The 11,878-nt window shown below is 41.8% G+C and overlaps 3 protein-coding genes across 3 annotated transcripts; all 3 read right to left on the reverse strand.

Annotated features, from left to right (window-relative positions):
• Positions 1-1,047: 1,047 nt before the first annotated feature.
• Positions 1,048-2,255, reverse strand: BJ212DRAFT_1306355 (uncharacterized protein; the record flags this gene model as incomplete). Its single annotated transcript, XM_041333813.1, has 7 exons — positions 1,048-1,071; positions 1,148-1,179; positions 1,343-1,465; positions 1,529-1,733; positions 1,762-1,781; positions 1,947-2,211; positions 2,244-2,255. The coding sequence occupies 7 exons, from the start codon at positions 2,253-2,255 to the stop codon at positions 1,048-1,050; spliced, it is 681 nt and encodes a 226-aa protein (XP_041185322.1).
• A 646-nt stretch (positions 2,256-2,901) lies between these two features.
• On the reverse strand, positions 2,902-3,291 carry BJ212DRAFT_1489439 (uncharacterized protein; the record flags this gene model as incomplete). Its single annotated transcript, XM_041341417.1, has 1 exon — positions 2,902-3,291. The coding sequence occupies one exon, from the start codon at positions 3,289-3,291 to the stop codon at positions 2,902-2,904; it is 390 nt and encodes a 129-aa protein (XP_041185323.1).
• A 3,932-nt stretch (positions 3,292-7,223) lies between these two features.
• On the reverse strand, positions 7,224-7,433 carry BJ212DRAFT_1290756 (uncharacterized protein; the record flags this gene model as incomplete). Its single annotated transcript, XM_041332094.1, has 1 exon — positions 7,224-7,433. A coding segment is annotated over one exon (210 nt), but the record flags the coding sequence as incomplete, so codon positions are not given.
• Between the last annotated feature and the right edge of the window lie 4,445 nt (positions 7,434-11,878).

The following is an 11,878-nucleotide window of genomic DNA, read 5'->3' on the forward strand; positions in this document are numbered from 1 at the left end:
CTAGATTGCAAAGGAGTTAATCCAAGAAAAATAAATGTGCAGATAGTCCAACAAAGGAATCTGCAAATAGAAGAAATAAGCTTGACTTGATATTTCTAGTCTCCTGAAACTATATGTCAGATGTACACTAGGCAATACAGGTACAGTCAAGAAAAAAGTGGATGATCTCAGAGCAAGTAAATCAGATATACTTGGTCCACACTCCCCAGCTAACACAAAGAGTGTCAATGTTAGAGAAAGTGAAAAGAAGTGGAGGGTTCTTTTAAATGATAAAAGAGATTCTTGTTTGTAGGTGGAGATGAGCTCTCCTTAAATACGTGAGATGGAAGAAACTGTATAGTACCAAGAAATAAGGTTGGAAAGAGAAATGACATCAGAGTTGCATCATAAATAACCTCATTATGAAGCAAAGTGAAGAAAAAGTGGAGCTGAGTGGAGCCATTGCAATGGTTAGCTGGACAATTTCACACACAAAGTGTTTGAGTGTGGTTCCTAGGCAATGTGGGGTCGCATGATTGTCCTGTTGGTGACTCCAGACGGAGATAATGGCCTCTGCATCATTCTGTGATGTTGTCCCAGTAATCACACTATAATGTGCATTATCATAGGTCTTGCAATCTGTTAGACATGTGTCATCTAATTCATGGAACTACAACCAACCTCTTATGAGAATGCATCTATACAGCACTTCAAGTTGTACTGTGGGAAATTGAAGTCAGTGAGATCATGCCTAGTCACTGTCCAAAAGAAATAAGGTGGTCAATTTGAATTTCATGGTAATTGCTGATGAAATTTATGATTAAAAGATTAGAATAATTAGTGGTGGTGGTAGCCACCTGCCCCAGTACAATCCCCATCTGTTGAAACCATTGCAAGCTCAGTCTGACTAAGCTCCCCTGTAGGGATGCCAGGAGGATATGCAGAGTGAGACACTGCACAAAAAGGATGCCAGCAGGGTACCCAGAGAGTGAAACACATGTTCTCAGCATGAATACGTGGATTGTATGATATGAATGAGTAACTAATGATGATGAGCACTGCAATTACTCATGGGCTAGCATATGTACTGTACTTGGTACAAAAAAATGTCAGGGAGATGCAAACAACTTAGTAAGGCGAGATCGACCTAATATAGAGAATGACTGACATATTTCAACTCTGCCTGAATGGCAGCGCCCACTATAATGATAGACATAGCATATGTAGTACAATTGGCAATAGCAATGGCATACAGTGATGTGATATTATACAATACAACCAATGACTCATTTTGTGTGTGCAACCATAATTTCCATCCTCTGGAACTTTGTGCTAGATACTTTGAATGTTGAACATTGCTTACTCAACCACAATGGATTGTAGAATGCTTTAGGTAGAGCTGCAACTGCTGGTTGTAAAGACTCCCACTTAGGGTTGTGAATATGCTTTGCAGGCTTACTTCCCCTTGGAGTGAAGATTGCCAAACCTGCGAAACATTGTGTGTCAATGATTTTCATCTCATGACTGAAATCAGCTCTCCACAGCACACTTTTCAACCGAAGAGCTGGAACTTCACAGTCATCAATGTCACTCTTGTCAGAGCTCATCCCATCTTTACCCAGTGTTTCCATGATGGAGTTCAAATACACCCACACAGATAGATTATCTTTTCCTGTCACTTTCTGATCACTGAGCAGTGACCTTTTGCCAAGTTTCAAACTTCTAGTGGGCATCTTGACCATTAATAACTTGATCTACAATGAAACCAAAAAAGAGACTTACTGTTGCCTTGCAAGTCGACTCTAGCCAGTCACAATCGTTCATTCATCAGATCTACCAAATGATCTCCCACTTCTTGCATACTCTCGCAAGTGCCATCATTGCAGAAGAGAGGCTGGGCATTTCTCTAGCACTTGTGACATTGATCAAATTTTAATGTGATATCATTTGTGATCAACTGATGGGACCTTGTGGTCCAGTGGTTCTTCTCCTCCACAGATATATAGATAGAGACAAGAGTATGTCAATGACCCATTGGTTCCAATCCAATTTGTGTGTGGCCATTATATCTGACTGCAGTGTAAGTGGATCTGGACCAGGGCCCATACTCTCTATGAAAGACGTGACAGCTTCCTGCATTGCTCCACTATAAAGCATATAGTCCTCATCTTTTGTGAGATCAATGATGGCCTCAACTTTCTCGAGTTCAAGGGATTCAAGTTTCTGACAATACTGATCAATGACTGATTGCATCCCCAACTCACATGAATTTGCATTTATCTGGAGGCAAGTAAGACAGGAGCATAAGTGACTTGAAACAATGCCTTCCCTGAACATAATGCTTTCAGAGCAACAGTTCATGGTTGCTGTACTGTAGTTCATGAACATCATCATGCAACCTAGCTGGCTGATCAGCTTCTTTAAGGACGATCTTGGTTGGTCAAATATTCATTAGCTGGGATACAAATCCATAGATATCGCAATGCTGACACAATCAGTATCATTAATACCACTCATGATCAAACTATTTCCTAATTCCATTTCCATCTATGTTTTCTTAGTTTCCATTTGTCATTCTTTGGCAGAGAGATTTTTAAGTTGCATCTGAATTACATCTCCCACTGGCCAAAAGTCTTGATAGTCATGTAATTCAAGAAAGTGTGCAATGACCTCAAATGGAAGGTAGTTAGAAAGAAGTGTAGATTTCGTAGATGCACATCATTCTGAACAGAAATCAATGCAGTAGGCAATTGGTATATTTTACTCTTGCAAGTATCACACTGCTTGTCAATAGATTGGTGAACAGAGTCCTAAACATCATGAATATACATAGGAACACATCAATAATTTACTGTATCTTACCTTGAACTGTTTGAAGCAAAGAGCATCCCAATGGAGTGCATCTGCCAAGTTATATCTGCCTCAACTCAGATGCCCTGCCTCACCCTTTGGTTTGATGATTTTTGATGTATTGGAATTCATGGATGTGATGGAAGAGCACATGGGCAACTGGTCTAGCTCACCAAGCTGCGACACATGCTTGGCTGAGAAGGAAACTGCCTTGGTGACTTTGGGAGTGGAAGGGTGAGAAGAGATAGGTGTAGTTGCACAGAATGATGTGCTGGTGAAGATACGTGAAGGAGGAAGAATGCTTCCCCTAAGTGTGGAGAATGCTATCTCTTCTTGCAAGGAGATCAAGACAAATGAAGTAGTTGGATAGAGTAATTCTGTGTGATATGTCAACAATGGAAATGACTGTGGAGGATCAGTTGCCTGATGGAAAGCAGGGCCAGGCACAGATGTATGAGGCATGACTGACGGACTGATTGAACACTTGGGTGATGAGGAATTGACTTACATCACGAACCATTGATGTTTTTGCTGCACATGGATGATCGCAAGGAATATTGCCTTGAAGGGCATCTCATTGGACATAAAAATGCGATTAATTGCCTGTCCTTCTCTTCAAGTAATGGCACTCTATTGGCAAGCGGGGATGAGTTTGATATGCATCAGCCTACAACAAACTCACTTGAGAGTAGTGTCACATCATAGGCATTCAAAATCCAGCAGATCCCATAACATGCGCATGATCACCCACCAAGAGGTGATGCACAAGACATTGTGCTATGGTACAGACTGAGCTTCATTGGCATTTGGCAACAGCATGGCGAAGGTTTGCAAGATGTTGACGCCAAAATCTCAAGAAGAATTGGTACAGGCAAAGAGATTATGTTGTCTTGCCCATGATCATTATGGGAATGACACCCATATTGCTACTGGGACATGCGAAAAATGCATTCAAGTCTGGTCATTTAACTTACAAGGGTCCATTAATTCCTATCTTCAGCATTGAGCTCTCTACAATGATCCCACGCATGATTAACTTCAATTACACCAATGGTTGACACATATTAGTCTTTGGCCTCTATCTTGACAGGCATACTACCTGTGAATGCAACAAGTTGTCTTTGCATGCTGCCAAAGGCCACACTGTGACAGTCAATCTGGAAACCAAACCAGATGCCTTGGATGAGGCAAAGAATAGTCTGTAACCCTCCTGACTTCACATGGGATGAGGGTCACATTGACTCAACCAACCTATGCAATCCCTCTGATTCCACCTTGAAGCTCTCCAGATGTTTCTTGATGAAAATATCTTGTCTGGACTCCTCCACTCCTCATCCTCTCCACATGGAGCCTGTCCTATTTGTCAAAAAGAAGGACGGCTCCCTATGTCTTTGCGTGGATTTTCATAGCCTAAACAAAATCCCTGAGAAAGACAGTTATCCACCACCACTCATTGCTGACCTTCTAGACTCTCCAAGCTGCACCAAAGTTTACACCAAAATCAACCTTCAGTCCACTTATCATCTCATCTGGATTGCCTCTGGGGATGAGTGGAAGACAGCCTTCTGAATGTGCTATGGCTCCTATGAATGGTTAGTTATGCCTGAGGGTTTTACCAATGCTCCAGCAGCTTTCCAGCACCTTGTCAATAGCATCTTTGCCAATATTGTCATATTTCACATGTCTTTGCTTCAGGCAGGATGATTTCATCAACATCCATATCCAGCAATGCAGTTTGCAGCACTATGTACAGTGGCTCAAAAAAGTGTCCCAATGTTTGTGAGTTTTCATGTAATTGCTTCATTGTGAGTCAGGGAGTGGGAATATGACTAAGCTATAGGGAGGCATCAGAGAGCTCTGCTTCTTTGTGTTGTCTTTGTTCCCTATAGCGTGGGAATCTGACATTAGTGTGTGAAAATATGGACATTTTAATCTGGTGACTCATTGGGACACTTTTTTGACTTTCAATTTGATCAATATAATCTCTATAATTCTAGTACTTGGTGTGTCCTCCTGTTGCTCTAATCACCAGTGTTGTTTTGAACCTGGGTTATAACTGAATAGGTTATAACTGGTACGTCCTGCCTCGAATTAACTGTGAAATAACTGGGGTTAATGGGGTTAAATAATAGTTAATTGCTACCAGGTACTGGCCAGTCTGAGTCATTGATAACAATTGGAATATTTGAGCTTGATGGACCACTTCCCATGTCCAATGACTCCCCTGGTGCATTCTCACCAGTGTGTGACACTTCATCTTCAGGCAGGTGTGATAATAGCTTGTAGAATAATGTCTCACTCTCCATGTTTTTCACACCCTGGAACCAAAACTCATCCCATCCAACCTCAACCAACCAATTGAACATGTCCCAGATGCAAAACATTCTCTTCTGACCAAAGAAACAACAAGTTTGCTGTGGTCTGCTACCTTCTGCAGGGTGTGAGATGTCCTCCTCAATTTCGATGACTTCTCCTAACCCAGATGTGTATTCGTCATTGTCGTCATTGTTGGCATCTTGCCACAACTGCAGTGCAACAGCTGAAAATGAGGATGGTAAAGGGCTGTTGCTCTTGGGTCCATTCTCTGCAACACAATCACCGTCATTGTCATCTATATTGGACTCATCGGTGAGCAGTGTGTCGATGTCAGCATTCATGACGAGTTCCTGATCTTCCATACAACTGCCAGTAGGATCACAGTTGGTGACTGTTTCAGGGTTGCCGAATTGGTGTTTGAGTCAGCACTGGGCTGTGCCATCAATGGCATGTTGTCAATGGAGCTCCATCTTGAGAAATGACATGTTGCAGTTCTTCTGCACACCCAAGTGAGTCCATCTTTTTGATTTTGTGTTGCCCATTGAAGAAAACAGGCACTCGACTGATGCAGAGTTTGGGACAAGGCTCAACACAAGTTATGCGAGCTGCACAAGTGGATTTTCTGAGTCGAGCAAGCCCCAGATGCAGAGAAAATCACAAGTTCCATCCTAAAATGATGGATTTAGCAATTGAAAGTTCCATGAGTCCTAAAAACACACCTCATCCTTCAGTGAGTCTTTCAGTTCTAGTATCGGCCACACAGCTGGTGCAAATATTCCAGTGTGGTGTTGATATTCATAGATTTGGCCAATAAGACCAGCTGGTGTATCACTGATGTCAAGCTTGAAAATGTGAAGATATAGCCGTCAGGCAATTCCCATAAGGACACTGGGTGGGAGGACATGACCATTGATGAGGTTGGTGTTGATCAGTGGGTTTAGGAACAGAGCCATAATGAACAGGTCTTGGTCTACACATTCCCATCTCTTCTCAATACTGTTGATGATAGATGTGACAGGATGTGACTCATCTTTGTCTTCCACAAGTGGAAGACTGCAATCCATGATGCGAAGATTTATGTAGGTGTGGTAGAGTTTGCTGAGGAGGAGTAAGACCTGGTTGCAGCATGTATTTGAGTGTTGCGAGATGTTGACAGCAATTGTTACGAACTAGGATGGTCATAACAATAGCAGCTCGATAAGAGTGATGGCTGAAGTTATGGCTAAGACCTTGCAAATACAAGGGTCGTAAGACAAGGCAAAGAGAGTGTCTTTGACTTGAATATCGGTTCAGACGACTTAGGATTGGAGGTCCTAAGTGAGAGAATATTCAGGTGAAAGCCTAATAAATTAAAGTGAAGTACTACTGAGTACATTGTCGACTATATATAGGTTTAGAGACGATTTAGGGCAGGCATGAGTCGACAATGAGTCAGAGATAAGAAGTGAGTCAGAGATAAGAAATGAGTCATCTAGCAATGGCAGCGGTGATTGTGATGTAATACAAAATGAGTCAAGATAAGTCTAATGGTGGCAGTGTGCAGCTCATGACGTAATACAGATGAGTAAGAAAGGGAAAATGAATAGGGGCATACATGGCTGTAACAGCAATGGCAAGTGGCTCAATATGAGTCTTGAGTCTGTATGATGAGTAAATATGAGTACTGGTGCAATGAAGGGTTTAAACCACAGACCAAATGAGTCGTTTCCAGAATGAATCATTTGAAACATGGTCGAGAACTTTGCAAGCCTTGTCTTTTGCTTGACAAGTCCTCCCTGCAGCTACCAATAATTTGTCCTCATGTTTCATCACTGTCACTTTCATTGCCTTTGAAACCTCAAGAAGTTGAGATAGTGAACAGAAATGTGATATCCATCAAGTGACAACAGGCAGGATAAGTGCGAGTATTTTGTGAAACATTGACATTTGCTTGCCATTCAGCAGCCCCAGTGTGAACGAGTGATTGTTGAACCACTTAATAATTTAATTGGCATTGTCGACAACAGCACTGATATCTCCATTGGCCTTGTAGTAGTTGCCCAAAATGAGATTTATCTTGATTGAACATTAAATGTAGTTCATGCCAGAATATAAATGGTATGTACCTGATGACTCCAGTAGTCCATAACAAGCATCCATGGGTATTTTTGTAGGAAGAGGAGATGACCTCGCTTCTCGTCTCCACCAGCATCTCCACAAGCACCAATCATGGTCAGAAGCAGAACATCTTTGATGTAATGATATTCTTTCTCCATGAGCTCGAATACTAGTTGACCAGTCTTTTTTTTGCCGATGTATCATGAACATGCAGAACATATGTCTGCCAGCTGACCATCAGCATATATACTTAGCCTGGAATTTAAATTTTACTTACCTGACGTTCGACGGTATGGGTAAAGGCAATCTGATGGATTCTTGCCAAATCCCTCCAGCCATCAGCCAACAGAACTGAATATGCACCCTGATGGAGGATGTGCTTGATATCTCCCTCGACCCTGGTGACTTCTGCATGAAGGATCTTGCCTCACAAAGCATGCCTTGTTGGAATCATAGCTCTGGGAATATAATCATAAAAGAGTTTTTGAACTTCAGGATCAGTGATTGAATTGAAGGACCAGCCTGCAGAGACACATGCTTGGAGTAATTGTTAGGAGAAAGCTTCCTGCTTGCTCAGACCAAATGGAATGACTTTTGCTGCAATTATGTTGAACCTCTGTTGCTTCCGTGGAACAATAGCTCTTCCTTCTGTTATTGTGACGTCACCACTGTGACTGGCAGATGTGACAAGTTGTGGTTTGGTGGAAGGTCCCTCATCATCCTTGTCACTGGCCTGCTGCTTCTTTCCACATTTAAGTGTTTCAGCATCACTCTTGACATTTCCAAGGACATACTGACAACCCAGCAGATGGTTTGCCATTATTTCAACCTTTCTGGCAATATGAAGGACATTGTCACAGGCTGTTTGAGTATGTTTTACATAAATGATTTATGTAACACATCAATTGGCAATAACTCACCTTCCTGAGTCAAAATTCTGTGAGTTTGGACAGCCTGCAATATTCCATGTGCAATGGCCTGCTGATCAGCATTCCTGAGATCCTTAGCCTTGACCGTGACACAGTATTTACAGTGTGCCTGCCAGTGCACTTTATCAACCTTTGTAGGCCCCTGATGGAAATGTTCCCATATCCAGGACTTCTCCCTTGCCATCGGAGAAGCTTTCAAAGGCAAAATAGTCCTGGGTGAATGGCAGAGAGTCTGATTGATCAACAATAATAATTAAAAAGTTTGCCAACCCCCCATTTAACCCATTTAACTCCTGGTACATTAACCCTACTAACCCTCCCAAAATCACAGATCCATTTAACTAACCTCTTAACCGGTTATAACCGGGTTAAGTTATAACCCTTTTAATGGGTTAGTGACAACACTGCTAATCACCTCTACCACTCTTATAAACATACTTTCTATCAATTCCTAGCATTGCCCATTAATAATCTTCCCCCACTATGCTGCAACTCCCTCCCATAGCTGAAATAGCCCCTATGAAGGATCTTAATATACTGCAAGTAATATCCTGAGCAATTTCCAGAGCTGTTCAGCAGGGTTGAGGTCTGAAGACTGTGCTTGCTATGACAGAATAGTAATATCATTGTTTTCAAACCATTTGATAGCTGACTTGGAGTATGCTTGAGATTATTATCCTATTAGAAGATAGTGTCTTCTTCAATGATTTCTGATTTCTACACACTTCTAAGCAGACACTCCTCCAAAATTAAGATGTACTGCTCTGCATTTATCCTCCCCTCCAGCTCATGGAGAATTCTTACTCTATTTCACCTCATATAGCCCTATATCATCAAGTTTTATCCTCTAAATTTGAGTATTTCCTTGACTTCTCTTTGTCCAAGTAGTTCTTCTGCCTCTTCCCATACATATTCCTGGCCATTTGACCCTATGCTCTTGGTTTTCATCTCATCCAACCAGATATCTCTATTTCAGGTCTCAAAGTCCAGTACTGGTGCTTTAGAACAAAAGCTAGTTGCCTCCCTCCATTGGCTGAAGATAGAAGAAGCTTTCCTTCTTGGTTTTAGCTTTAAGGGTGGCTGTCATATCCACATATCCAGATCTCAGATCCGATCCACATCTTATCTCCAATCCTATCCACATCTTATCCCCCTCCAACATCTCATCATCCAATCTGTCCACTTGTCCGGTCTGGTCCACAATTCATCCAAATCCACAACCAGCGCTCATCTCCTTTCAGTAATCCCCTAACTCCGGTATTTCGGTTATCTGTATATCTGTCCTGCTCCCTGATCTGTTACCTATGCTTCATTTCCATTTCATTACTTGTGATCCATTTCTACTTACCAATAGACTATCCATATGCTTCATACATAGCCTTGGACCCTGTTGATTGATCATTCCGTTAGATACCTATAGTATATAACCTCCTGTAAATCTCTGTAACACCTTAGTTTGAATATCATCTTAGTTCTGCTCATTCCTGTCCTCCAGACCTGAGTATCTCTACTCTTATCACCCTCTGAGACTTGGGATTGATTCCTATAGTCTATCCATATCTGCCTCTGTCTACGACAGTCCACTACCATTAGTTTCTAGTCTGGACTCATCTGGATTAGCCCTATGATACTTATCCTGCATCTGGAAGTCATCTGGATCCACTATGCTACTCATCTGACCCTCCAGACGTGTTAGTCTTGCCCTTCTGAAATAAGGGGCAATACTTGGGTAAGGGGCACAGCACACGAGCTGAGGCCAAAGCCCTTAGGATCCATTAGCCCTTGAGTACGACCTTAACAGTGGCTGCCTTAAGAGCATTCCTGACTATTTGAGTGGAGACAATGGTTTGGATGGTGGAATCAATGCATTTAATGGCTTGAGTAGCATTAGCAGCCTGCCTGGTCAAAATATGATACACAAAAGATCTTTGCTATATGGTATAAGCTTAAAAGGGTGATGTGATTTGATATTTTCCTTAATTGGAATGGCCATTTTGATGAGTTTAGCAATAGTATTCCTGCCCAGATCAGCTGTAGTAGAAATTTGCCTGGTAGACAGATGAGAGGAGCTGAGAATGAAAATAGGGGCTATTTCAGCTATGGGAGGGAGTTGCAGCATAGTGGGGGAAGATTATTAATGGGCAATGCTAGGAATTGATAGAAAATATGTTTATAAGAGTGGTAGAGGTGATTAGAGCAACAGGAGGACACACCAAGTACTAGAATTATAGAGATTGTATTGATCAAATTGAAAGTCAAAAAAGTGTCCCAATGAGTCACCAGATTAAAATGTCCATATTTTCACACACTAATGTCAGATTCCCACGCTATAGGGAACAAAGACAACACAAAGAAGCAGAGCTCTCTGATGCCTCCCTATAGCTTAGTCATATTCCCACGCCCTGACCCACAATGAAGCAATTACATGAAAACTCACAAACATTGGGACACTTTTTTGAGCCACTGTACATGCATTCACATAACTGTTCAGTACTGACATGCTTACTCTCACAGTGATAATTGGCATACTTGTTTATGCATGTGTGCAATCCACAAACAAATTTTCTTTTTTTCAGCAACTGGTACTGGTACCACTAGGCCTCATGTTAAGGTTGCATGCTTAAGGGGGTCGGATCACAAGGGCTTGGCCTCAGCTTGTATGCTGTGTCCCTTTCCTGAGTATGTGCCCTTAATTTCCAGGGGCTAGAACAGTCGTCCAGAGTTTCTGGGATTTGACTAGGGCAGACAACAGACGTCCAGATCTGAAATGTGAGATAAATCCAACAGACGTCCGGATGTTACTTGGACAAGCAGATAAGACTAATCCAGATGAAGTCCGGACTAGAAACTAACAGAGGATGGACTACCCTTAATGTAGAGTCAGAAATGTAGTCTAGGATGCAATCCTAAGACTCGGAATATGACAAGAGACTTATCTCAAGTCTGGAGGACACAGGAATGAGCAGGAACTAAGATGATATTCAAACTGCAGTATTTCCGAGAGTTACAGGAGGTTTATATACTGTAGGTATCATATAGGAATTAGTCAGCAAACATAAAGGCTATGTACGAAGTATATGCAAAGTCTATTAGTAAGTAGGATGGATCACAAATAATGAACACCGGAAATGAAATGTATGTAACGGATCAATAATCAAAAGGAAACATGGTTAACCGGAGTCCAGAGACAGGGGCAGTCTAAATGGAGTTGGGCGCTGATATAGGGTTTGGATTCCAGAAGGGAGATAAAGATAGATCAGATCATTTGAGATCCGGATCTTGGATCTGGATATCCGGAGAAGTGGATTTAGAGTTGAGAGTCTGGAATGGCATATGACAGGTTGTCTGCATGTTTGGAAATTCACATCAGACAGTGAGATGCCCAGCTGTTGATTATTGTTAGAAACTCTCATCTTGATCACCTTGCAGCTTGAAAAGCAGCTTTACATTGCATGCATGGTACACTTCTACAATAACAGTGCTTCCCTTCTGGTGTCATTTCTGGAAAGTGACAAAATGTCAGTTGATGATTGTATCCTTGTTTTCAGTCTAACTCTTGTTTTCAGATTTTGCTATTCTATTGAACCTTGGGATTTAAAGTGGCACAAGAAGGTGCAGGGAAGGATGTAAGCGAAAACTTTGTCTTGTGTACTAGATATTCACTCATATGCTGTAGCAGCAATGCCATCATTGATGGCAATTTCCTC

This window comes from Suillus subaureus (genome assembly GCF_016647635.1).
Source record: "Suillus subaureus strain MN1 chromosome Unknown BJ212scaffold_277, whole genome shotgun sequence".
Lineage (NCBI taxonomy): Eukaryota > Fungi > Basidiomycota > Agaricomycetes > Boletales > Suillaceae > Suillus > Suillus subaureus.